The sequence below is a fragment of the Fundulus heteroclitus genome, chromosome 12 (genome assembly GCF_011125445.2).
Source record: "Fundulus heteroclitus isolate FHET01 chromosome 12, MU-UCD_Fhet_4.1, whole genome shotgun sequence".
NCBI classification, from domain to species: Eukaryota; Metazoa; Chordata; class Actinopteri; order Cyprinodontiformes; family Fundulidae; genus Fundulus; species Fundulus heteroclitus.
In genome coordinates this window covers 42,732,057-42,759,384 of record NC_046372.1, presented here as the reverse complement: position 1 = coordinate 42,759,384, position 27,328 = coordinate 42,732,057, and the positions used below count along the sequence as shown (strand labels likewise).

The 27,328-nt window shown below is 48.5% G+C and overlaps 1 protein-coding gene across 2 annotated transcripts; it reads left to right on the top strand.

Moving 5' to 3' along the window:
* The first annotated feature begins 357 nt into the window (after nt 1-357).
* On the top strand, nt 358-27,246 carry specc1la (sperm antigen with calponin homology and coiled-coil domains 1-like a). 2 transcript variants are annotated; one of them, XM_021308497.2, is made up of 16 exons: nt 358-548; nt 9,103-9,256; nt 9,344-9,467; nt 9,552-11,200; nt 12,240-12,447; nt 12,593-12,666; nt 14,464-14,639; nt 14,766-14,929; nt 15,065-15,198; nt 17,542-17,632; nt 19,262-19,351; nt 19,443-19,602; nt 19,841-19,943; nt 22,430-22,546; nt 22,629-22,688; nt 24,389-27,246. In XM_021308497.2, the coding sequence occupies exons 2-16, from the start codon at nt 9,140-9,142 to the stop codon at nt 24,476-24,478; spliced, it is 3,357 nt and encodes a 1,118-aa protein (XP_021164172.2). In that variant the 5' UTR covers nt 358-548; nt 9,103-9,139; the 3' UTR covers nt 24,479-27,246. The 2 variants fall into 2 exon arrangements, with proteins under 2 accessions (XP_021164172.2, XP_021164202.2); XM_021308527.2 differs by lacking the exon at nt 358-548 and adding an exon at nt 1,128-1,253.
* Nucleotides 27,247-27,328: the final 82 nt, after the last annotated feature.

Genomic DNA, 27,328 nt, shown 5'->3' with positions numbered 1-27,328 from the left:
AATTCCAGGGAAGATAAACTGGCTTTCAAGTATCAGATTTATTGCCCAGAGGCATTATTAACACAAATAACAAGGAAAATCCACTAAACACAAACTTTCCTAACTGTTTTATATTTTTTAACTTTTAGTATGTCTTAAAAATTTTATCATCATAAAAGAAATGTAATTTTGTGTTTCCCTTTATTTATTTGTCCTGTGGTCAAAGTGTTCCAGTATTTCTAGTTAGTAAATCACCAAACGGTGTCGATTTTAAACACTTGGGTGTATTTTTGTTGTTTGCTCCCTCGTTTTAGCCTCCATAAAAGCACTTTGTGAGGTTTCGTGGTGAAGGGAGAGAGTCCCTCCTGTGCAGTGTGATGCTGAGCTGATGAAAGCAGGGACCCGGGGGGAGCGGCTGGGAGATGATCCTGAAAGAAAGAGGAGAACAGCAGGAACACCGATGCTGCCTTCACAAGTTGGGAGGTCCGTGGACTCTGTCAGCGGCTGCAAATGGATCTTCACTGGGCCTTCATCAGTGTGTCAAGCTGGAACAACTGAGAGAACCAAAGGTATGCTCTTTGTTTTTGTTCAGTTTACTGGCGAGGAGGCTGTCTTTTCATCCCGGCTATGCTAACACTGTTAGCATAACGTTAGCATTGACCACCTAAAGTTCAGCGTAAGGCACTGGAAAAAACCCACCACGACCCTTCTGTAAAATGTCACAAACTTTATCAAGACAGGCCGCTTCCGTGTTTTTGGCTTATGTTTTTATTTTAAAATAAAATAACGTCGATTTATCTATCAGAGTGGCTCTTAGTTCAGCTGTCAAGTTAGCCAAATCATTTCTGAGTCAACGCGTAAGAATTTCAAAATAAGTGTTTTCCGTCACCGTCGTGACGTTCGTGCGCTGTTAGAGCCATTCTAGAACTCCAACTACGCATGCGCTGGCCGCCTTGGTTGACCTCCGCTGCTTCCGCAGTTTTAGCATTGTTTTTATCTGAAGTCAGATCGGATCAGACTACTTTTACGCAGTTAGGTGAGTTTTCATCGCGGTTCTTTTCCCGCTTACGTGTCTCGCTTCAATGCTTTTGTTTTGAAAGGCCGAAACCAAACCGGAAGTTGGTGAACTGCTGCCTCACAGCGGAGCTGCCTAGCCAGCGGGGTTAGATCCTTCATGTTTGAAAGCTTCTCCTGACGTTTTCCTCACCACGAGTCACCCCCGCAGCCTTCACACGTAGTGTGGCCGTGGCTGGCGTGGGTACTTACGCCTTTAGGTGAGATGTCGGTTGTTCTGCGGCCAACTTTCTGTTGTGGCGCTTCCAATGTGCGGCCAACGCGGTAAAGGTTTTCCCAGAGAAGACTCCTCGGTGTCTGGTTGGGGGGCCCCTAGTCTCCTCATTTAAACATTTAGCTTTCTGGGTTTATTCTTACAGATCACTCTGTCTGCTGCAGCCCAGTTCTTCTTGAATACTTCAGAAAGAGAAAAACATTTTTTTTCTTCTTTTTTTTTTTTTTTTACCTGCAGGAGACATGCTTTGAATACATTTTTAAAGGATAAGATTTATGAGCCTGATTGGTTTGACTTCAGAAGGAGCTCGTTTGGAAAAGCCCAGCATAATCTGGTGCTAAAGCATTTAAAGTCCCAGTGAATGCACAGTTAGGGGGGAAGTGTGTGTTTGTCCTTATTCTGTGTAGCTGTTAAACAATCTGGCAGCTGTTGGTCCTGTTGGTGACGAGCAGAGCAGGATGGGGATCTAAACCATCAGCTTTCTTTGGATTCCTCTAAGCTCAGCTGGTGAGAAAAAGACTGGTTCTGTTCTCTCCTAGCTCTAGTTCTGGTTCTCCTGTCATTCTGCCTGTTGGTGAACCGTCCAGGATTGCTACTGGGATTTCCCTGTTTAAGCTTGATCTGTATTCTCACCAACTCCAACCACTTCTGCCGTCCCTGCTGGGAAAAAAAAGCATTTTGTAGGCCAACATTTGTATTATATATTTTTTTGCTTTCTTCCAATCAGAGCTCTTTGTTCTCCCGTTGTTCGCTCTCTTTCCCCTCCGTGCTGTGCTGCAGACTGAAAACAAGAACTCTCACGGCTCTCCTTCAGTCACGGCTTTCTTCCCGCCGTCCTTCCATTAAAGCAGAAAGGCTTTGTGGCGTGCTCTCAATGTTGTCCCGTCGAGAAATTCTCCCACCTGAGCCGTGGACTTCTGCAGCTCCTCCACACTCACCACGGGCCTCTTGACCTGCTTCTCTCAGCGAGGCCGGCCAATTTAGGTGGGCAGCCCTCTCTTGGTAGATTAGGTAACTAAGAAACGTCTGGGATCTTCAACAAAAAGCCTTATTTAGACCCAGATTTAACTTCTTCTGGAGTCACACGCTCTTATTTAGGGGCGTCGGGAGTAAAACCGCACACATCCCCTGTATGGTTTTGAAACGCGGGACGGTTTGTGGCTGATGGAGACGTCTGCCGGGCGTCGTACGCGTTCACAGACAGGTCAGCGGTGCCGCGTGGTAGCGCAGACCCTCTGTTTTCTTTGCACACCCTTACAGTACGCTCCATCCGTCATGCAGTGAAATATTGGAGGTCGTCTTGTGACTGGAGGCTACATTGTTAGTAGGAAGAAAGGGAAAAAAGAAAAGCAAAGACATTCCAGCCCCCCCTCACCCCTATTAATGACGGCATATAAATTGAGACTAGGACAACGTCTGCTCTGTCTCAGGCAGACGGGGGCCTCCCTGTTGACGCTTGTGTTATTATTGACATTATTACTCCTTCCTAAGGGAGACGCCGCCACAGGAAGTCGGTGTTATGGCAGGGACACGCCTCCCCGCGGTTAAAGCAGGAGCGCTGGGAAGGGCTGTTGTTTACAGGACCACCACTGCCCCCCGCCTCCTCCTCCTCCTCCTCCTCCTCCTCCTGGGCTGTTTGCCCGTCCTGCCCCCCACCCCTCAGTCCCATGCTTTGCTTCAGCTGTCTGGAAGGGAACAGTGCTCCCCGTTGTTGCTTCAGAACTCCGGTCCGTTGCTTTCAGTGAGGCTTGGATCGGGTTCTGCAGGTCTGATCCAAACCGGTCAGGTGTGGGCGTCGGTGCTGACCGCCTCACCTTTAACGTCGGCCTCGCCGCGCGCTCACACCCCGCTGACACCCCTGGCCAAATCACGGGCCTTCACCAGCGGACGGCGGCGAACTCTTAGTTTGATAAGCACTGTGACGAGGACAGCTGATTTATTTATTTGCCTTTACAACCATTTTGCAGGCGCATGGTTGTGTGATTTGCGCGAACGAATGCGTTTTCCGCTGTTGGTTTAGCCCCGCAGGGTAAAGAGTGTGGGAAGAGAAAAGCCTGGCTCGCTGGGCCTCATTTAAGTCCTCCCAGCGATCGCTCCCACGTCTTTTCACAGCCAATCAAAAGGGGCCGCCCGGCTCCAGCTAGCAGCTCTCCGTTTCAGACATCTGCTTTGACACACATTCAGCTATTCAGAGAACTGGCTTGTTGTGCAGTGCACATGTCAGTAGTTTTCTGTTTGGGAGGTGATGGTGAGGGGTGGTGGGGGGGGCTGAAACCAGCAGTTAATTGCAGGCGTAGATGCATAACTTGAAACACAAGTGGAGCAATTAGATGCACAATGACAGAGGAGGTTTTAGAGAAACAAACATGATGATGACTAGTGGTGTAAACGGTGACAGAAAACAGGCCCCTCTTACTGCCTTTTCTTTTTTATTTAGAGAGAAAAACTGGACATTAGCAATTCTTTTGTATGTAGAATTTTGTAAATGTTGTGTTTAGAAGTTTTTTGTTTTTTTTAAAGTGTTGCTCACCATAATTGTTTTTGGTGGGTTGTCGGTGCTTCTAGAAATTCTGTCTTGTGGGGGGCTTTCTTCCACTTAGCTTTCCATTAATATCACAGAATACAGCTTAATACGAGCAGCCATGTTTCTGTCTCTATTGTGTAAATTTATTAATGATTATATGTTGAAGGCTACCTACCTTTCTTCCTTCCTACTTCTTGATTCAATGAAAATCTCTTTAAAATCCAGATCTGCCAGAGTTTATAATATTCCTGAGCGTAACTTTATTAAATCTTAATTTTATTACATTTGGGATCTTTTTCTGATCCATTTTGGGGTCTATAGACCAGTTCACGTGTGACGTCAGCGCTACATCCGGGTCCCGCGTGTAGGCACAAACAGAGCTGCTCTCGTCTACTACATGACAAAACGGGTGATTTAGAGCGTACTTTTACTTCGTTTATTTTTGGAATCTAAGCAATGCCTACGACTTGTTGTGCTCCCGGTTGCACACAGAGGCATTCCAAATCGTCGGATGTACGTTTCTGTCGTTTACCGAAGGAGAAAGGACGAAGAAAGAAATGGATCATTTCAATGAAAAGAGCGCAGGCAGACACTCCCAATGGACTGGGGGAGCCTTCATACCACGATAGAATGTGCAGTCTACACTTCATCTCCGGTAAATACAACTTAATTCTGCTCTAGTCATTGTTCTAAATAGCGGCGGAGGGGAGGTGGCGATTGCTAGACGAGGCAGGGAGAAGCGGAGTCGATGCGCTGCAGCAGCAGCACGGCACATCAGTTGGATGGATGAACATCCATCCATCCATCCATTTTCTGACCCGCTTAATCCCTCATGGCGTCGCGGGCGTTGCTGGAGCCTTTTTCCTGATATAAAATAACTGTAACCGTCCAGTGGTTTCATGGCTTTCATGCTCTCTCGTGTGTACTGGCCTGCCGTGTTTATAAAGCAGCTGTATATGTCGTGGTACGGAGCACTTGGCCATCATTTCACAGACTCGCTCCGTCCCTTCAGGCTTTTGCTGTGTGGATCTGGCAATCTGATACCATCAACCATCAACTTACTCTTAAAACGATCTTGTGATACGTTATCTAAAGAAGAAAAATACCTGGAGAACTCGTCATTTTCTCTGTTTGCGTCCGCCATTGTGTTCGTCTTTTGCCAACCAGTCCGGCGCGCATGTGCGAAAAACCAAAACAATAACAATGAACTGGTCTATAGCAACAAAAATGTATTTCCCAAATAGAAAGCAGCAGTTTTCAGGAAGGAGGATTTTAGTTTCCAACAGACTTTTGGTGATCTGTGACAATCAAAGCAAATGGTATTTTTGTAGGAGATCAGAAAATGACCATAGAGACGTTTACTTGTTAAGAACGTGCTATATTAAGCGATCATTTTTATAATCAGTTTAAAAGCATGTCATCATCCTCATATTTGTATCAGGCAAACATTTTCAGTATATTGAAGTAAGCGGGAAACAAAACGTGAAATAAAGAAATGCGTCCCTTTTTCTGTTTTGCATTTATCCCGTTGGATCCGGCGCTCCAGACACAAGCGATACTAATCCTGTCAGGAATAACTAGCTGCTCGTTTCTAAGCGTTTCTCTTTAATGAACGCCTCATTCTCCCCGTCAGAACAGACTCCATCGACGTCTTCAGGGCCAGCAGACCCTCAGGGCTCCTGACTCTGTGGGACTATTTAGTGCAGCCATCCTCAGAAACTGGGCCTGGGTACAGAACGCAGAAATATTTACCAAGCAGGTGAAATATGTGGTGACTCTGAGCGTTCTCTCTCCTGGTGGGAGGCTGAGTTTACCTGCAACCCAGGTGAGTCTGAGCTCAAAGTAAAGGAGTGATAGCTTAGGAGGAACATTAAAGGCAGCTACACACCTGGTTGTACCGCGCTAACTCTCAGCGGATATTTTAAACTTCATAGTCGAGTGCACTTATTGGCTGTTTATTCAGACAAACTCCTACATTTCCTCAGCAGCACCACCTGTCAGTCCGTGGTGGTGCAGAGAGGCTGCAGGTTTCCAGTCCTGACTGCCTTGGAGGCTTCCTCCTGTCACGCGCTCGTTAAATTGGTCTCTGCACATATCTGTCCACCGACTCATGTCCGCCTTATTATGTAGGAGCCTAGAGGCAGAAATGGCTCAGGATGCGATCTGGCTCTATTTAGAAAGGCTAGTTTTAATAAAGTCAACTGTGAACGCTCACAGACGTGTAATCATTCACTGCATGTCCTGACTTTCCTGTTGAATAGTAGGGGAACCGCTGGTTGTATGAATGACAACAAAACTGACTCTAGTCTAGTGTTTCAGCTCTTATTCCTCCTTTCTAAGACTGGATCTGCTGGTATTCAAATAGTTTTTCCCTTCCTGCTTCAGCTACCAAAGCCTGAATCTCTGCAAGCTCCAGACCCTAAGCGCCGTTTGTTCAGAGTTCTTCCCCACCATCAGCCCCGGTTAGCTGCCATCTATCAGAGGGGTTTCTGGGGGGTTCTCTGACTCATGTCATAATGTTGATTATTTTTTTTTTTACTTTTGTCCATTTCCCACCTGTTTCTCATGGATGATTCTTGGTGTGCGGCTTCTTCTTGCTGAGACATTCATCGTGTCGCTTCCATCCCATTCAGGAAGTCTGAAGTGCTGAATATACTCGTTCTCGCCGTTTTAAAGAGCGATCCCACGGAAAGCAGGACTGCAATCAGTTTGACTTTATCGCTAAACATCTTTTCACAAGAGCCAAAGTCCGGTGTATAACTTATGATTGTGATGTGATGAGACTGTCCCACCTGAGCTGTGCACCTCTGCAGCTCCTCCAGAGTTACCTGGGTCGGCTGTTTTCACCAGGCACCACGTCTATCTCATATAATCTCAGTCAGCACAGTTCTTTGAACTCTATTTTTACAACAAATACAAAAAAAGCTCAAGCTGCAAGGCATCGTATCCATTTTGGACCAGAAAACAGTCGCTGCTCAGCGATGACGCTAGATTTTCTCCTAACGGTCAGAATGGGACTAGTAGGTTCAAGCTAAATCTCTGCCGGCATTCCTAACCTTGGAGCGTCGGCGCCTGAAGCGCTTTGAATATTCAAAGCGGAGCCCTGGGCTCAGGACGACAGGAGCGCCTGGACCGACGGGCCTGCGACCCGTTAGCGAAGTAGCGGGTCTTCAGGTAAGGGCTCACCTGCTACGATTACAGAGGCATTCCCACCTTCAGTGTTTGCTAAACCAGCGCGGCCCTGCAGAGACATGTTGGCCGGCCTCCTGGCTCCGTTCAAAGGCTGTTTGATGCCTGCTGATGTTTCAGGTCCTAACAAGCAGGTTTGTGGGGAGGGGGGAGCAACAGCCGTGTGTGGCTGGGCTTCCTGTGTACGATGCATCATTTCAGCCCACTTTGTCTGTTTTCAAGGAACTCCAGAACCTCCTATGCTGAGCTACTTCGTCGGCTTTTCTGCCCTGGTTTACTTTTTCGCTATCAGAATCCCAGAATAACCTGCAGTTTTTTTTTAACTCCTTGTTCTCTGCCATATAACCTCTGTTTATTGGGGGAATTAAAAGGCCTGCGTCCAGGTGTTACTAATCTAAAGCCCGTTTCAAATGAAGCTTAATTGCTGAGTTTGCCCGGTCTGGTCTGTTATTAGGAATCTTTCCCCGTGTTTTTTTTTAACGATAAGCTCGTGAACTGAAAGCGCGGATAAGCACGAGGCCTCCTCATTCCTTGGCTGCGGGTCGGTCGTCTTTCTGCCTTCCCCAGACGCGCTGCCAGCCTCGCAGCTTTCAGCATTCCATCTCATCGGCGAAGGAATCTGGATCTCCTTATTTGGTTCTGCTGATCTCTATGAAGAAACGTTAGAGAAACGCTTCTTTTTTTCCCCCTCCATCATATGTGCGTGATGGATTATCAGGCTGACCCCTCCAGACCTTTTCAACAAGAGCTGCTCGGGGCTCCTTTATTTGGGGTGGTTGTTAACGCGGCTGACAGGCACGCGTGAGCGTGTGCTGAATCGACTTGACAAATACACGAGAGCCATCTTGTGGAGGCTTTGGTTTGCCCCGGGGAAGCCTGGGAGGAGTCTGGGGAAGCCTTCTGCAGCTGGGAGATACCTACTTGAATAAAAATAAAGTGGCTGCAGTAAGCGTGCTTAATGCATCTGTATTAAGCCGCTCTGTCAGTGGGAAGTAGAGCCGCCTTTTACTGCAGGTACAGCTGCAGATCGTCTCCAGGTATGGTGCACTTTGAGGAACTCAAAACTTTTTTTTTTTTCTTTTTTTCTTCTTCTTCTTTGCAGAAGAGCAAAACTTCAGCCAGACTGGATGGGGAACATCTGAATAGGAAGTCTTCTCACAGATTCCCTATTGGGTTTTGGTCTGGGTTTTGACTAGGCCATTCTAAGACGAGGAAATGCTTTGATGTAATCCACTCTTCCAGCTAGGGTTGTTGCCTAGCTGGTAGCCTCTGACAAGTTTTCTTTCAGATTTGCCCTGCACACTTGTTCCCATCAAAGCCAAACATTTAATTTTATTTTTGTTCCGCAAATAGTTAGTCTTGCAGGCCGACAGGTTCAGTTTTGGTCTCTCCTGACCAGAGTCCTGTAACCCCCTACGTCACTTATGGCAAGCCGGCCCGGAGGCAAATTTCCGACATGCCTCTGCAGATTCTCAGTTATCCGGCTCGTCACAACAGCAAACAGGCTCAAATCGGAGGCAACCGGACTTTCGCTCAGTTCTTTTTCTGGAAAACGTTTGGATAACTATCCAAGAGTCTTTTGTCAAATTTGAAATGAAATCCGTGACGCGCGCTGATAATTGTGATGTTGAGGGATTTGCGCGTCTGAGCCGTGGATCTTTGCAGCTCCTCCAGAGCTGCCATGGGCCTCTCTGCTGTGTCTCTGAACATTACCCTCCCCGTCTGACCTGTCAGCCTGGAGGGGCAGCCATGTCCCGGTAGGTTTGCAGGTGCACCACGGACGGTGTGCATTTTGCTTTCTCATCCCTCTTTCAAGCTCTCCAGAGCGATTTCGTTAGCTTATTTGTTGACTGAAGGTTGCACGCGCTTTTAATCGAAGGTGTCGGAGTAAAAGGGGCTGAACAGAAATGGCCGTCGCACTTTTTCCAGATTTTTGATTTCTAGTAATTTCGAATAACGCGTTCAGTTGAAGTGATGCGACTACTTTGACCCGGCGCTGTGTTTGGGGAAGCGGCGGTGAATGACAGCAGGAGTAGCCGGGGGCCCTGCCTCGTCCTTTCTGCTGGAAAACTGGAGCTGCAGCTCTCCAGGCTGTCCTGACGCCACCTTCCTCTCGTTCCAGCTTGAGCTGTAAATGTGTCGGCACCGGGGAACTCAGCATGAAGAAGTCGGCCCGGCCAGCGGCGAGTAAGGTCAGCGGGGAACGGGGGAAATCGGAGGCGGCCGGCGCCGGGAAACCCTCGGCCAAAGGCGTCAGCGCCGCCCCTCTGAATAAGGTGAGGCTGTCGGTGTGATGGAGCTTGGCGTGGCTGAGTGGGCTTGTTCTTTCTGCGTGTGTGACGGGGCTGGTGTCGTCCCTCCAGCTGAAAAGCAGCGATGATCTTTTAGCCGCCATGGCTGGAGGGAATCCTGTCACCAAGACCAAGAAGACCGCCTCGCTTGGGAGCAGCTCTAACAATCAGGAGAACCGGCCGAAGACCACGTCAGGTATTCTGCAGATCCGTCTGATACAAATCCGCCTCCCATTGTCTGGAGAGGTTTTCCATGCTTCTTCTTCTTCTGTCTTTATAGGGTCTGTTTCCAAGCGGGCAGCATCGGCGACTTCCAAGGAAGCGAACTCCTCACGGGATCGTTTGCGGGCGTCGAGGAGCTCTGCTTCTAAAAAGCAGTCGGTGTCGGTGACGGCGGCGGGGGATGCCGCCTCAGGGAAGCGCTCCCGCAACCAGGTGGTGGAATCAGAGGGCCGCATGAGCAAGTCTAAATCTGACGGTCAGATCAGCGACAAGGTCGCTTTAGAGGCCAAAGTGAAGGATCTGCTGGGTCTGGCCAAGAGCAAAGACGTGGAGATCCTCCACCTCCGCAGTGAGCTCAGGGACATGAGGGCCCAGCTGGGCCTCGGGGGGAGCGAGGCGTCGCAGCAGCAGCAGGAGGAGGAGGAGGAGGAGGCTGGAGAGGAGGAGAAGCCTCAGGTGTCGGCCATTACAGCCGCCGACGTAGAGTCCACTCTCATTCTCCTACAGGAGCAGAACCAAGCCATCAGGGAGGAGCTCAACCTGCTCAAGAGCGAGAACCGCATGCTGAAAGACCGCCTCAACGCGCTGGGCTTCTCCCTGGAGCAGCGGCTGGACGGCTCCGACAAGCTGTTCAGCTACCCCTCCCTGAGCCCGGACCTGTCGGCCGGCGGCGCGCACAGCGACGGAGGCTGCACGGGCACCCTGACCTCCTCGGTGGAAGGCTCCGCCCCGGGCTCCCTGGAGGACCTGCTCCTCACGGGGCACCAGCACGGCGGCTCGGCGGACAACCTGGACAGCGAGTCCAGCGAGGTCTACCAGGCCGTCACCTCCAGCGACGACGCCCTGGACGCGCCCTCGGGGGCGTCCTCGTCGTCCGAGTCGGAGTGCGCGGCGGGCGCCGAGCGCTCGCGGCGGGGCAGCGGCGGCGGCGCCAGCGAGGTGTCGGTGGCCTGCCTGACGGAGCGCATCCACCAGATGGAGGAGAACCAGCACAGCACGGCCGAGGAGCTGCAGGCCACCCTGCAGGAGCTGGCCGACCTGCAGCAGATCACCCAGGAGCTGAACGGAGAGAACGAGCGGCTCGGGGAGGAGAAGGCCATCCTGATGGACTCCCTGTGCCAGCAGAGCGACAAGCTGGAGCTGTACGGCCGGCAAATCGAGTACCTGCGCTCGCTGCTGGACGAGCACCACCTCTCCTACTCCCTGGAGGAAGACATCAAGAGCGGGCGCTACATGGAGCTGGAGCAGCGCTACGGCGACCTGGCCGACAACGCCCGCTTCGAGAGGGAGCAGCTGCTGGGCGTGCAGCAGCACCTGTCCAACACGCTGAAGATGGCCGAGCAGGACAACGCCGAGGCCCAGGAGATGATCGCCGCGCTGAAGGAGAGGAACCACCAGATCGAGCGCGTGGCTGAGGCGGGCCGCCAGGACCGGGCCGCCTTGGAGGCGGCGCTGGACGAGTACAAGGCGGCGGTGAGCAGCGACCAGGCGGAGCTGAGCCGCTGCAGGGCGCAGCTGGAGCAGGAGAGGCAGCGGGTGGCCGAGCTGTACTCGCTGCACAGCGCCGGGGACAAGAACGACATCTGCCAGCTGCTGGAGGGGGTGCGGCTGGGCAAGGAGGAGGCCGAAGCCAAGGCCGCCAAGACGCAGGGGGAGCTGGAGCAGGCGCACGCCGAGCTCAGCCGGCTGCAGGAGACTTTCAGCAAGGTTAGCTCAGAGCCTTCAATTAACTCCATTAATGGGGTTCTAAATTAAGCTGGGAGCTTAGTGGAGAATAAAAGCTGGGTTTTCTAGGGCATCGGTCGTTTGTTTTCAGGCTCACGCAGTTCAACGTTTTACAAAACATGACACTGAAAAGACCAGATCTACCCACAGTGCAATGCAAAAGATTTCACTTGACTTTAACTTTCCACCTTTTTGTTTTTTAAGCAAAATTTGAGATTTACTAGGTTATAAACCAGGAACAACTTATTTTAATTCACAGAGCTATATTTGCCTTACCTGACTCCGCCAGATGGATTTGCTCCGCATATCCATCTGGAAACCTTCCGTTGAAGTAATTTTGGGAAGGGGCGAAAATACTGGTTAGCTGATTGGCCTATGTTGGTGATAGACGGGCCAAATAAACCAATCAGATTCCTCGTCGCTCTGTTACCAGCGACGACGAAAGCACAACCACAAGCCAAGCTACTCTTGCTGCTGCAGATAAAGGCTCGTTAGCTCAGCAAAGAAATACTCTGTAATTCCGATAAAACTTGCTCGATAGCCACGCTAACGCTAGTTTCATCGGCTGAAGCCGCCATGTTCTTTAGACTGAACTGTCGCGCTTCCCGTTGCGTCACACCTCAACCCGCCTCAAAGCCAACGCTGATTGGACGTTCGTTTGGTGAACGGCTCCAAATTTTCTTTAACGGAGAGTAGCCAGACTGATCTGCGAGTGAAACCTTGAAAGCTCGCGAGATCAGGATGGTCTCACGAGGCTAATATTTGCCCCCATTACTACAAAATAATACTTCTCTGGAAGTGCAAAAAAAATGTGCTAAATCAAATGTTTTATTTTGAAAGCTATGGAGAGTTTGTTCCTGTTGTCAGTTTTTAGAACTAAAATAGATTCTAACTTTCACCAAAAAAAAGCCTTTTTGTGGGATGAGACCAGCTGAGTGGTCCGAAGCATTAAGGCCTTTTTACAGATGGTGAATCAGCTCACAGCCTCTCGGTGTAACGGAGGCTACTGCTCTTCCCGCAGCTGGACAGCGAGTACAGGGACTTCCAGGAGCAGGCGCAGCGGCGCATAGCCGAGCAGGACGGCGCTCTGGGGAAGCAGCGGCTGGAGCTCCAGGAGAAGGAGACGGAGATCGGCGACATGAAGGAGACCATCTTTGAGCTGGAGGACGAGGTGGAGCAGCACCGAGCTCTGAAGCTTCACGACAACCTCATCATCTCCGACCTGGAGAGTAAGTGGCTGGAGAGATCCAAACCATCTTAGCAGCACGTAAAACCTTAAACTGTGGTTGCCCTTTAAGAGAAACTTCTCTGATGGCTTTTAGTCTGAGGTGTATTAATTTATTTTTCTCCTTTTTGTCTTTGGTTTTATTTCAGACTCTGTGAAAAAGCTGCAAGACCAGAAGCACGACATGGAGAGGGAGATAAAGACTCTTCAGCGCCGACTCAGGGTAAACGGAAAGCTTCATCCTGAAAGCAGTGAACTAGAGTCTAGAGAGCTGGCTGACATGACGCAGAGGAGGAAGGAGGACATGCTGCGTTCAGGAGTCCAGGTGGAACGGTAGCCGGGCTAGAAGGCAGAGAACAGGGTTCAAGCTGCTCCGCCGTGGTGTGGATGGGGGAAAAGAGACGGTGCAGGCGTTACCTTGGAGGGGGAGCCTGTCAGGAATGTGTTGGGCGTTTAACAAGTGTCTGATAGGGTGATGAGTCTGAAGTCAGAAGTTGATGGGTCAGAATCAGAGGCGAGGGAGCGGTGATTGGTGCAGGGAACGGAGGTGATGAGGAAGCGACAGGCAGGTTTGGGATGAAGAATAAGGAGGACAGAAGGATAGATGGTGGTGGACTTTGCTAAGAGGATGGGAATGGATGTAGTGAATGCTTTCTTCCAGGAGAGGGAGGAGCGCACGGGTGGATCACATCCTGTGTAGACGATGTGACCTGAAGGAGCTCCTGAACTGCAAGGCAGTGGTTGGTGAGAGTGTTGGCAGACGGCACAGGATGACGGTGTGCAGAATAACTCTGATGGTGAGGAAGATGGAGAGGAGGAAGAGGTGGAGGCTGAAAAAGGATGAAGGTTGGGTGGCTTTCAGGGGGCAGTTGAGACTGGGCCTGGGTGTATTTGGTAATTCTCCTGGAAAATGAGGTGAAAAGGTGACCTGGTGGTGGAATGAGGAAGTACAAACATGGGTAAGGAGAAAGGGTTCTTTGGGAGCGACGAGGATGGATAGGATCAGGGATTTGTAAATCAGAGGGAGAGCTCATGGTAGATGTTTTTAGAAATCACGAGAATAAAGTCATAAGCAATTAACCAAGGCGGAGTCCCCCCCCCCCCCCGCTTCAAAATGAGGAGCGTTGAGCATCTTGTAAAGTTATACTTTGGTATCAGGTTCACATGTAAGGAAGTACTTAATCTTTTTAGCAAATCAGCATCAAACTATTCTCAGTGTCGGGACTTGGAGATGATTGTGCGAAGGACTGTGTGACTTTTCGCGTGAAGTTCTTTGTTTTAGTACACCTGTTATTATGACTTTGTTCCCGTGAGTTTCTAAAATGTTTGCATTTGGGCCGTTTTAGATTATATAAAATAAACTATTGGCCACGGAGGAGTACATTTCCACTGAAACATTTGAGACCATTTTCACATATTGGCGACAAAGTCTTAGATGTCATACATTTTTGAGGACAAATGATTTTCCATGATTAAAGGCGTCCATTTGCTATATTATAACAAATATATCTCTGACATTGTAAAGTACTTTTGGATCCTCTGGCGACCCCCACAGGGGTTCCCGACCCCCTCTTTGTGATCCCCTGGTGTAGAGCATAGGGACACAGCTTTACATGCTGCATTTGTTCCTGGTCTAGATGATTTCTTGTGTTTTGATGGCAAAAGGAGGAACAGGGAAGCCCCTAATCCATGCAATAACCCATTGTAAAGTAACCGTTTAGGTTTTATCAGCGCATCACGTAAGGATAGAGACTGACTATACCGTTTAAAAGCTGCAGTCTTTTTTTTTTTTTTTTTTTTACCAGCTAAAGAGGAAAAGGGTCAAACATCAGTTCATCAAATCAGCTTTGTGTCCATGGACTGTGTGCAGGTTCGTTCGGTTTCATTGAACATCGGTTCGCAGGACCCAGGACTTCAGAACTTCACAGCTTCTTCATCCAGCGTTGGCGCAGAAAGTCTGCGGCCCGCTAATGCAATTCGTCTTGGCTGGGCTAACGGTGCCGATGTTTGTTTGGTGCAGGAGGAGTCGATGGAGTGGCGTCAGTTCCAGGCGGATCTGCAGACGGCCGTGGTCATCGCTAACGACATCAAGTCGGAGGCGCAGGAAGAGATCGGAGACCTGCGGCGCCGGCTGCAGGAGGCCCAGGAGAAGAACGAGAAGCTGAGCAAGGAGCTGGACGAGGTCAAGAGCCGCAAGTAAGGGCCGCCTGTCGGCTTGACGGCTCTGTGTTTCTGAATACCAGCAGGCCACGTTGACCCATGTGAGCTGTGTAGACGTGTGTGTGTGTGTGCACGCTGAGCAGAGCCCTGTCGGTTTTCTAGGCAGGAGGAGGAGCGAGGCAGAGTGTACAACTACATGAACGCGGTGGAGAGGGACCTGGCAGCGCTTAGACAGGGGATGGGTCTCAGTCGGAGATCCTCCACCTCCTCAGAGCCTTCGCCCACCGTTAAAACGCTCATCAAGAGCTTTGACAGCGCCTCACAAGGTACCGCGTCATCCCAACATGCTCCGCTCATGTTGGTGGACGCCGTCCTTCTGTTCTACGTTAGCATGAGCTGTTTCATCCGCTTTCCATGTGGCAGAATAACTATTTTTGTCGTCCTCTCTCTGTTTAATGTAGGTCCACCTTCTAACGGGGCCGCCGTGGCTCCCACAGCCTCAGCTCCCACCGCCTCGGCGCCCCCGTTACCCCGGACCCCGCTCAGCCCCAGCCCCATGAAGACTCCCCCTGCAGCCGCTGTCTCACCAATGCAGGTGCTGAGGATTACTATGGTGTTAACATTTTCACCATTACAGCAGCAGTCTTATTAATACACACATTTTTCCTTGCCCCCAAATATTATATCGTTATTAGTCATTTAAAGTCAAAGCAAAACGTGTAAACTGGCTGGGAGCTTTCAGCTTTCCTCAGTGTTTCAGATACGTCCCATTAGTTCTCTGCAAACAATCTGGAAATCATTTTTGGTGTCTTATTGTTAAAAAAAACCAAACAAAACCAAAATGTGATTCTGGTTTTTGACCTTTTTAGATTGTTTTTATGAACTGTTGTGTCATCCTTCCGGGTTGAATGGTTTGGTCCATTATCCACTCTCTTTAAATACATCTGGCATAACTTTACACACAATTTTAAATGCTGTCCCCTCTAAAAGTATTGGAGCTGCAGGGCAGATCTTGTTTTTGTTGTTCATTGGAGACATTTGGGTTTAAGATCAAAAGATGAGCACCAGACAAGGGAACTCGCCTTGCTGTTCCAATGCTTTTAGAGGAGACCGTATATACATACATCCCCAGTAATAATTAGATAAATGGCCCTCAGCATGAAGCACTTCAGCCACACCTTTTTTGTTTCCTTCAGCTACTGGCTGTCATTATTTTGCATGGATATTTGACCACTCTTACTGGCTGAATGGATGGGTCAACTTCTATTAACTTGCTTGCTTTCTTCAAACAGACCCGGGTTCTAAACGCATTTTCAGCAGGCTTTAGCTCGGAGCTGCAGCTCCACCGTATGCATTGATTTGCAGACGTTGGCTATGTTAATGTGTGCAGCGTCGTAATTGCGAAGGAATGCTTGGCTGCAATATTTGCCGGTGTTATTTAACTCATGCATACAAATTCTGCATGCCATTAATATTTTTGGCCTGTTGAACAGAGTTTCACCGGCCTTAATTCCCACATTTGGTGCAGCTTTTTAGTGGCTGAGACGCGGAAGCTTGCACAGCATGGTGGGAATCAGAGAAATGTGGGATAATCACAATTTACAGGCCGAATGTTGTCAGTTCTCCTGCTGGTTTTGATGTTTTTTTTGCTTATTGTCCTGTTGGGGAAACTTGCATACGTCCAGCTGTCAATTTGGGGTGAAGGTAAATACATTTAGAGACTGTCTTCCTCTGTCATTGTTCTTTCTACCTTGGGCAATGCTCCGGTGTGGCTGGCAGCAAAACAGCCCCACACCATCATGCTGCCACCACCCTGCTTCACAGTTGGTGCGGTGTTGTTACGTTTGAAAGCCTGTTGAGTTCCCTAAACATACTTTTTGGCTACGTTCACACTGCAGGCCTTAAAGCTCAATTCCGATTTTTTATTTTTTTTTTATTTTTTTGTGAAATCGGATTATCATTTTTTTTCGTTCATATTTCCAAATATATGCAACATGTATGTGAGATACGTATCGGAATTAGGACCACATATCCAGGTCGTCTGGGTCGCATTTGAAAAAATCTGATCTATGTTGTTCAGACTGTCATGAAAAGATCAGATCCAGGTCGCATATGGGCAAAAAAATCAGAATTGGGTCACTTTTCAGGATGCAGTGTGAACGTAGCCTATGTCACTCTGCCTAAATAAACCGTGTCTAGTTTGATCGTAAAGCTTTTTCTGCAGGAGGCGTTTTGGCCTCTGAAAATGGCAAATTTCCGCCATGCTTCAAAGGGGTTTTGGATCAGCGCCCTCTCAGTCCGTTTTGATGTCGGGTTAGCTTCGCTGTTCCAGAGACGCTGATGTTCCAGTTGATGATTAGTTGGGGCCTTGGTGGGTCTCGTGTTGTTCTGGAACATAAACCAGTTTCCTTTCTTTTGGATCCATGGATGTGGGTCAGGTGGTTGAAACTTGAACACTTTGGGTTTTCCAACGGTCAAACTGGATGGAGTCAGGCTGGACCGGATGAAACAGGAATTACCTAAATCCTGTTGAAAATGTAGTTTTTAAAGGAGGGTTCTGTGGAAACCAGTCTAAATCGACCGATTCTGCCAACAACACCACTGATCATTCCAGCCAGAGTTATTCCCGGACCTTGTTGATGACTATAAAAAATAAGTATGTGATCAAGGTGTAGTTTTCTAATGGACATTAATCCAAATAGTTAAATATATTTTTCACTTATTGTCTATTAGAGCAATTTACCATTTAAAACGAAACTTTAAAAGTAAATATTTGACAATGCATCTTGTCCTGTGTCGAATAGCAAGTTTAATTTCTTTCCTGCTTTATTAGCAGTTAATTGTTGCTTGGTTGTTCAGTCTGTTAAATGTGTCTCCTTCTTTTCTTTTTAACCTGGTAAACATATTAAAGTGCAGTTTTTTTTTTTTGCTGTTCCAGAGACACTCCATAGCTGGACCTATATCAGCGACCAAACCCCTGTCATCTCTGAGTGATAAGAGACCCAGCTACACAGACATGACTATGCCAGGTAAATCCGCATGCCAAGCACAACGCTGCCTTCCTGCTGATTACGTAAAGATCACTGCGAAGCATAGTGGCGGCAGCATCATGCTGTGGGGATGCTTTTCCACAGCAGGGACAGGGAAGCTGGTCATAATTGCGAGTAATGTTTTGGAAGAGCAGAAGGGCGCAGCGCCAAACCTGCAACCGGAGCAAGAATCAGTCAAAGTCCAGAGCTAAATCTAATTTAAAGTGTGCGCCGAGACCTGAGCATTGCTGTCCCCCCCCCCCCCCCCCCACGACCCCCCCCCCCCACGACCCCCCCCCCCCCACTTAAATGAAATAGACTGAGCTATGAACAAGAACGAGCAAGCATTTCAGTCTGTAAATGTAAAAAGCAGTGTGTGAATACTTTTGCAAGGCACTGCAGACATAAATGTGAAGGCGCCCTAAACGCTGTGCTGTCATGTAGTGTCGCGTTTGCATACCACTGTCGCTTCATGCTTGCTCAGTATGAGGGATTGCTGCAAAGCCATGGACAATGCAGACGACTGTCTCTTTAGCTCTACGCTTCTTCAGGAGGAGTGAATATTTCGACAGTGGGAAGAAAAACTCCCCTTTAACAGGGAGGAAAACCTCCCGCAGAATTAGGCTCAGTATGAACGGTCATTTCAATGTAATGCAATGCAAAACTGGAGAACAGTAGAAATCAGTAAAGTGAGAAAATTAGACCCTGATGTCCTCCAGTAGCCTAAGCCTATAGCAGCATAACTATAGAGATAGCTCAGGGTAACATGAGCCACTCTAACTATAAGCTTTGTCAAACAGAAAAGTTTTAAGATTAGTCTTAAAAATAGACGGGGTGTCTGCCTCACGGACCAAAACTGGGAATTGGTTCCACAGGAGAGGAGCCTGATAGCTAAAGGATCTGCCTCCCATTCTACTTTTAGAGACTCTAGGAACCACCAGCAGACCTGCAGTCTGAGAGTGAAGTGCTCTGTTAGGAACATACGGGGTAATCAGAGCTCTGATATATGATGGAGCTTGATTATGAAGGGCTTTATACGTTAGAATGAGAATTTTAAATTCTATTCTTGATTTAACAGAAAGCCAATGAAGGGAAGCTAAAATTGGAGAAATATGATCCCTCTTGTTGATTTTCATCAGAACTCTTGCTGATTGAATTTGACTTTGTAAAGTGCCTTGAGATGACATGTTTCATGAATTGGCGCTATATAAATAAAATTGAATACGACCGTATGCCGTCATGGAAATACATAGGAATGGATTTTTCCGTGTGCCGTGACATCAGCGGGGCTTTTCTCTTGAGATGAGCCGTGTGGACTTAGCGGGGTTCTCTGCGCCGCGGATGATCGTGTGTGGGGGGGTGTGCGCTGCCGAAGCGAGGCTCAGCCCCCTCTATTCGGTCTCTGCTGCAGCGGGCTCAAGTGTTTTTTTTTTTTTTTTCTGTGAACGTGCAGCCTTGGCCATAGTTTGTAATGTTTGTTTACTTCTTCCTTGATTTATTGTTGTCTCGGTGAGCGGGTGGGCCTTGTGCGTCGGTGTTCCCTGAACTCGCAACCCCCGCTGCATCCACTTTGAGCGGAAGTTCGTCATTAGATCATTCGGTGTTGTGAGCGTTGTCATGTGCCCACAGCTGACCACCTCCTCAGGGGAGCCCCAACCAGCCGACCCCCGCCTGTCCTGCAGAGGGTCTCCAACATCGACTCCACCAAGGCTATTTCAGGTTAGAGACGCTGCTGAAGCTACAGACGCTCTCTTCTTCTACAGCAGGTCAGCTGGGATCCAAACCCAGCCTGTAATCTGTCCCCCTGTAGTGTCGCGCAGGAGCAGCGAGGAGATCAAGAGGGACATATCCGCTTCAGATGGGGCCTCCTCCTCCTCCCTTATGGCCATGAGCGCTGCTTCCTCCTCGCTCTCGCTGTCCTCCTCCTCCCCTACAGCCTCCATCACGCCGACAACCCGCAGCCGCCTGAGGTAGGGCAGCTCGCAGCTTCATGTTTCGTACGTGTGGTCTGCTGGGAAGTCACGGTGTCTCTGCCGTCGTGTTTGATGTTTAATCTCTGCTCAACATCTGCATGAAACCACCTGCTGCTGCTGCAGAAGTGGTGCGTCCAGATCACAAAGAGCTGCTGCAGCCTTCCACATAAGATGTTGACCTTTTTCTTGGCTCAGTAAGTCTGTCTTATCTGTCTCTTCTGCGTTTCTCTAACAGAGAGGAGAGAAAGGACCCTCTGTCAGCGCTGGCCAGGGAGTACGGAGGCTCCAAGAGAAACGCTTTGCTCAAGTGGTGCCAAAAAAAGACTGAAGGTTATCAGGTATGAGCCCCGGCTTCTGAACTAAATCGCCACCCGGCCAATCTGTTCAAACGCTTTAGATAAACTCATGAACAGCACAGCTGTGCACAAACTCAGTAGGTTGTTACACATGCCTTTTGATTTCTTTCAAAGAATGCCATCAAGACGCACAGAAATAGGATAAATATCACTACTCTGTGCCCTGGGAAGTCTTTCATAGCCCTTTTTTATTCACAAATCATGTAACACACCACTGCATATCTCCTTGAACACACCAGCCTCACAGAGTAACATGGTGGCGGCAGCATCATGCTGTGGGGATGCTTTAGACCACATGTGGTGAGGATGGGGAGACAGGTGTCCACTGAGCGCATCGTCCGCGCAGCATCCTCCACAGATCGGCTGCCTCGGTCCCAAACTCTTCACCCTGTAGACACACGGCTGCGTCTCAACCCAGGACAGTCCCATCATCTTTAAATATGCAGATGGGACCACCGTCCTGGGGGGAGAAGAGTCGGGGTACAGGACTGTGGGAAACAACATCTTTGTCTATGGAGAGGAGAATGACCTCATCCTCGACACAGACGAGACAGGAATTAACTCTGGACCTCAGGAAGAATCCTCCCCCTCTACAGCCTCTTTTCATCACAGAGGGCTGACAGCTACAGATTCCTGGGGCTGCAGGTTACATCTGACCCGAGCTGGACTCTGAACAGCACAGCCGCAGTGAATAAAAGCCCAGCAAAGCTCTGCTTCATCAGGCTGCTCAGGAAAGCTGGGCCGAACTATCGGCCTCTCACCCAGGCCTACAGAGGACTGATGCAGAGCATCCTCACTGTCTGGTACGGGTAGTGTTGCACCGATACCAGTATGGGACGGGGCCCCGATCCAGCATTAAAATGGTGGTATCGGTATCGGCGAGCACCAACAAATAGGCACCGATACCATTTTGATGTTTGTATGTCACTTGAACGCAGCCTTCTCTCTCCCGACTAGTATTATACATGTTTTATAAGTTCATGAAAGTTTCACAATTTTGGCATTTGAGAGCCAAAACTCAGGGTTTAAAAGAGATTATTCAATTATTAATGTAGTTTTACTGTCTTACTGATAGACTACTATTATACATGTTATAATTTCATGAATGTTGGACTATTTCGTCCTTTGAGAGCCAAAAGTTTATTCAACTATTGTCACCCATTCCAGGTAGGTAATAAAAAGTTCTACTACCCTAGGTAGTATGCAGTTCTTCATATATACACACACACATCAATTTCAAAGTAATGGTATCGATATCGGCCAATACTGCACAGCCAGGTATCGGGTATCGGTATCGGGGCCAACAAATGGCATCGGCGCAACACTAGGTACGGGAACAGCACCCAGGCAGAGAGTCCTAACGACCGCAGAGAGGATCGTAGGGACAAAACTCCCCGCCTTGGGCTCCATGTACGTGCAGCGCTGTGGGAGAAGAGCAGGAGGAATCATCAGACTCTCTCCTCCCAGCTCGCTCAGACACAAACGCACCCTGTTACAGCACAGCCTGAGGCACAGCAGAGCGGACAGTATCACCACATACAGCTCGTTCTTTCAGCAGCGTCTTCTCCGCCACAATCAGACCGGTGGCTAAACATTAACCGCTGAATATCAATACTGCCTCGCTGGATGTGTGACCCCCGCAATCTGGTCTATTTATTAATATTTATCCATTACTCTGCACACCACCTTCAGTACAGCACATCCCCTTTTTGTATAATACCTTACCTGCTAATGCTAATGCTGCTGTTATATTTTTGTTTTTTTAAGTTTCTTTATGTCTTTCTGCTGACCACGAGAGCCCTGCACAAGAATCCCAATGCGTCTGGACTGTGGTCCATCACAAACGGCCGATAACAATCTTGAAATCTCAATCATATCACGTTATCTGCAGCGTGCCCCTCCCATGCAGAGCTAAGCCCCGCCCCTTCAAGGCTTACGTTAGATAGCATTGTTTTCTAGAAGCGGACAGACTGATCGGTGTCAGTGGAGAATCCACAGCCGCTTCGCATCAGCGGTGACATCAAACAGGTGCTGCGGCTCAGGAAGTGTCTGGGAAGTTGTCCCTTTCTGCCATTTAGAAGGGATGTTGGTCATGGTTGCCATGGCGTCCTGGGTCCTCACCAGGAAGTGTGCAACATTAAACACCTCCTGCTAGTGGCAGACTGACTAAACGCTTGAGTTCCCGTGGTCACTACATACTGAGAGGGCGTTGGCTGAGGAGATTAGAGCTCGTGCTTCCACGGGACGTCCGTGATTGTTTGCCGGAGGCTTTTCTTCTCTCATTAGAAAGGTCAGGATGAGTTATGCCGTTCCGCTCCCTGGATCGGGTTGCTGCTCTCTGTGAATGAATCCATCTGCACAAGTTACTATGAGAACGGTGTGTGCGCTGTCCCGAATGTTCTTGTTGTAAACGTTTTCCACCACTCCATGATATCTAAGCCTAACCGTCGGCTCGCCGCTCCTTTCAGAACATCGATATCACCAACTTCAGCAGCAGCTGGAACGACGGCCTGGCCTTCTGCGCTTTGCTGCACACCTACCTGCCGGCACACATCCCTTACCAGGAGCTCACGGGCCAGGACAAGGCAAGCAGACTTCCACCTGTTTATACGTGTTTGCATTCACCTGCGGGAGCTAAAATTTTAACTTTTTTTTTTTCATCCTCAGAGGAGAAACTTCACTTTAGCTTTCCAGGCTGCAGAGAGCGTGGGCATCAAATGCACACTGGTAAGCTCAGTAGACAGGCTCTTATCTGAGATCCAGCCGTAGCTTTTGTTCATGGTACGCTGGAGGTCAAAGTCCATTCAGGATGCTCCTAGACTGAGAACAGTTATGTTATTTATTGTTATTTTTTTCATGTTAGAAGTAGGATCTAACGCTTCTTAGAATCTAACGCTGAGATTTATTCTAAAATAAGAAAGGAAGTAGACATGTTGTATCGACAGAATCAACAAGAAGACAAAAGCTGTCTTGCTGGGGTGGCTGACAACACATTCAACAAGCTTGCACCCCTCCCAAACTATTTGTTTGGCAACATTTTGGGTTCTCTGTAAAAAAAAGAAGGTTTGACGGACAAAGATGCAGAAGGATTTCTAAGCACTGTGACCCTGCTAAGCAGGTAGAAAGGTTAATGTTGGTGGATGGATGGCAGCTGTATTGTAATTGTGAAAGCACGGAACCAGCATTTTTAAAGCTTTGTCTGACAGGACCAGCTTAGCATCAGACGAGCCAAACACCTCGATATATGGTCCGCTTAAACCTGATCACAGACATCGCACAGTTTGTGAAATGGTGTGCACACTGTTTGCTTTCTTGCCATAAATGCTGGCATATTGGAAAACCACTTATGGGGCCTTTTTAAAGGGGAAGAAATGAAGGGATGGTTGTAAAACACACGGTCCTGTAACAAATCTGAAGCTGGTGGTTTCAGTTTCGAGCATCCAGCATGCTGAGCTGAGGGAAACCTCGTCGCTGCATAGTGTAATTAGGTCGTGTTATTATTGGCTCACTGCTGCTGTGTTAGGTTGCCATCGCGTTGATTCTGTTGCAGGGTCTTTATGGGCTGTATGTCTGTTGCTACTTATGCGGAGGAATGTCTGGACATTGGTTGATCCCATTCTGTATGCAGTGTCAAATGCATAGTAAGGTGAAGCTGCATCGCGAGAGGCAGACAGAAAAACGTTGGATGGGGCCTTATTTTTTCCTTCAAAATATCCCTAAAATCTCCTTCTTCTCGTGAATTTAGTCTTGGGTCTGATCTTGACCCGTGAGCTAGAGGCTGGATGTCAGTACCGTGCTTTTCCCTTAACAGCAATTTTTGAAAGGATGAACGCCGTTTTGTAATTCTATGCTGTCAGTTTACCGTTTCGGCTTTTTAACGATGAACCTCATTTCTCTCCTAAATCGAAGAGGCAACGCCTCCGTTAAAACGCCCTGTCTCATACTGCAGTGGACCATCTAATCAAAAATGAGATTTAAACGATTCCCTAAATATGGACTGTGTTGTAGGTTGATGGAAATGGTGGCCGTGTTACATCGTGCTGCCTTTTATGAAGGGCAGGAAAACTGAGAAGGGGGGGAGAAGTAATCCTATGTGTATGGCTTCATTCACTTTTATATCCTTAAATAATAAGCTACAGCAAGATGGCTTTTGGTTTAGCAAATATTTCTCACACGAGGCGAAAGAAAGCCTCACCTAGCGATGAAGGAATCCACGTTTAAACGCAGCTGCTGCACAGGAACTGCTGCTCTGACTTTGTTGCCTGGTAACCTTACCCTCAGGAAGGACATGGTTTAACCACAAAGAGCAAAAAGAGTAATCTTTGATTTGGTGTTTTTTTTTTTTTTTTTTTTTTTTTGTCTCCTTTTAATGGGTGCGCTCTCTGTGTTGCTGCCGCCGTTTTGAACGGACTCCTCCTCTGTTGCAGGACATCAACGAGATGGTCCACACGGAGCGGCCTGACTGGCAGAGCGTCATGACCTACGTCACCGCCATCTACAAATACTTTGAGACCTGACCCGGCCTTCCCCCCCCTCCGACTTCACCGCCTCGCCCGCCACGTCCCCGCAGCGCAACCAGCAGCCGCTCCATCGTCCACCGCTACGCCTCGCCTCCTTTGCACCAGTAAAGCCATGAAAAGTAACGGATTTAAAGCGAGCTCAACCAAGTATGAGCCGATCCTCAGGAGAATCCGCTGGATCTGGAGTGGCCCTCAGTCTGCAGGAGCTGCGAAAGAAAGAGACAAAGTCTCTGTGCCTTCTGTTTGGCTTTTGTCTTACAGTTTCTTCTCTTTTTTTTTTTTTTTATTCAGCCCAGTTTCCAGGGTGTTGGCGAGGACAATGTTCCAGCTTAAATTCAACAACTGGCAATGTTGTCTAAACCGTATTTTTGTTTACCACAGAATATCTGTTAGACCCGCTTTGCTTAATATTTCGGATTTTCCCACAGCAGCGAGCATCAGGCGAGCTGTCCCCTAATTTAAACATCCCTTTCGGAAACGCTGGCGAGTGATGCCGGCGTTTTGCACCAAGTCTTCCAGACGTTACGGTGCGATCCAGATGCCTCCTTTAATCGGACGAAGTGCCTGTGCGCCTTTATTGCAGGAAACCAGAAAATGAGCTCTGTGGACAGTTTGTGAAGCTGAGGATTCAACAAGTTGCCAAAAAAAAAAAAAGTATCCTAGACTGTTAGTTGCCTATTATTATAACCAGGATGAACTGATGCTTGCCAAGCACAAAGCTTGTTGGGTTCTCCAACCCTTATCTCTCAGTTTAAGCCACACTAACACACTATTTTAACGGCTTTGTCCACTTATAGACCTGTGAGCGTCGACTAATCCTCAGTTAATGTGTACAAAGACTCTAACGCTTTACTTAACAGCTGTATAATGTGTTTGCATTGCAGTTCCACTGTATTCATTCGGCACATGGAGCACACAGCGTCTGTCCTCAGCAGACCTCTACCCCAAATGTGGGGCTTTAGTGAGAGGAATCCAGCCGAGAAAAAGTCTTTGACTCACGAGTTTGACCTTTTTGGATCGATGCGTTTTTGTTCTGTCTGCATACCAGACGATTAAGAAAGAGGTTTTGTTTGGAGCGAAACCCTGAGTTTGAAAACTCCCGCCTGGTTTTTAGGGGCAGCCGTTTCTCCAGGTGTGAAGCCCCGACCTCCATACAGGTCCTGCCCCGTTCTTCTGCCCGTACTCTGACAGAGTCCTTGCTGTCTTGCAGCTTTAAAGCTTGGGCATATCAGTGGGCTGTAACCGATCTGATCTGATCTCAGCGCCTCCCAAAAGGTCAAACCCTTCCTTTAGCACGGCAGACTTCAGCATCACTCGACAGAGAGTCATCCGTTCTACGGCTGAGCGACATCTGGAACCGGCCCGCAGCGGCGTGGCTGGGCTACCGACCGCTGTGTGCTGCCTGTGCCTCACATACCAAGTAATTATTTGTATTTATTTTTGTAGTTTCCATGAAGTCATGACTTGTGTCTTACCTGTCTATGAAGTTGTTGCACACACACAGCAAGTAGCTGCACTGAGATAAGCTTTTTTTTTTTTTTTTTTTCATTCGTTTTGTATGCCACACCAATGTTCTTGCCTTAAAAGTTGAGCCGAGGCCTCCGCTGCTGAGAGCGCGTCAGACTCGGCGTTCCCCTCCAGGGGCGGCGACCTGAAACCTTCTCCGACTTGTTCGTCCCTGCGAAGGAACACCGGTTATTGTCTTGAACCGTTTTTTTTTTTTTTGTTTTTTTTTTTGGAAGCAGGGCTCGAACTAAGGCGTCCGTCTGTCAAAAAAAGGTGACCACGCACTGTTTGGTCCCGGATCCGCCGGCGGTGCGGACAGCAGCGAGGGGAAAGCCCTATTTTTGCCTCGGATGTGGAGGCTGCAGCGTCTCTGCAGAGTTTACATCTGCTTTAGACATTCAGTGATTTAAAGATAGCACAAAGAGCCTTCAAACAATGGCCGGTCCTGCTCCGCGTACACGATTGAGCAGGGTTGTTTACTGGCGTTCGAAAGAATTGGCTTCTTTTCACGAGAGGGGGGGATGTGTGACAACGTGGCGTTGATTATCCGTCTAAGGTTTATAGCGTCGTGTTTTAATTCCACCGCCGGCCTCCCCGTGGTTTACTGCTCCTGACAGGAATGTGTGAGATTTGAAGCCTCCTTGAAGCAGAATGCGTTTTGATCACGCTTTAGTGATCCTGGGACTCCTTTTTTTTTTTTCTTTTTTTTTTTTAACGAGGTCCAGCAAGCATGTGCCGACGTGGAGTGATTGATGAGCTCTGAGGCCCCGGCCTGCTGAGGAGGAAGCCAGGGAGCACGTTCCCCCTCCCCGCCCCGCCATGCGGCCGGGACGGGCGTGTCCCAGAGGGTAGGGACCTTAAAGGATGCCCTGGCAGTGCATCCATCTGAACAGGGAGGGGAATCCTGAAAGGCTTCATCACACTACATCTGCTTTTGTTTACTTGAAGACACTCTGAGATTTCCACTGAGCTCGCTTTGGTTTGGCTCCTTTTTGTTTTCCACGTTGCCTTTTTTTTTGCAGTCTGATAAAGATATTTTTTTTTATTTTATTTTTTTTACAGCTCACATACATGCATTACTGAACGAGTCCTTTTGTGAAAGTAAGAGTTGAAAGAATGGGGCTTCTGTGTGTCTGAGTGTGTAAGAGCCACTAAGCTGCAGTATTAAGGGCACACTATCGCGGCTCTCAGTCGCAAGAACACCTTCTGTCGTTTAATGTTGCTTTTTCTCCTGTAGTTATAAAAGAACATTGAACCAAGTTTGTTTTTTTGGTGTCTTTGTGTTCGGTTTTAGCTGTTCTCAACTAGGGATATGGGCCAGTATCAGATTCTCACAGTACA

Bases quoted from the DNA above. Each gene is read 5' to 3' on its own strand.
- specc1la (XM_021308497.2), top strand. From the start codon at position 9,140: ATGAAGAAGTCGGCCCGGCCAGCGGCGAGTAAGGTCAGCGGGGAACGG. The intron at 9,468-9,551 runs GTATTCTGCAGA...CTGTCTTTATAG, and splicing joins CCGGCCGAAGACCACGTCAG to GGTCTGTTTCCAAGCGGGCA. The intron at 12,667-14,463 runs GTAAACGGAAAG...TGTTTGGTGCAG, and splicing joins CTCTTCAGCGCCGACTCAGG to GAGGAGTCGATGGAGTGGCG.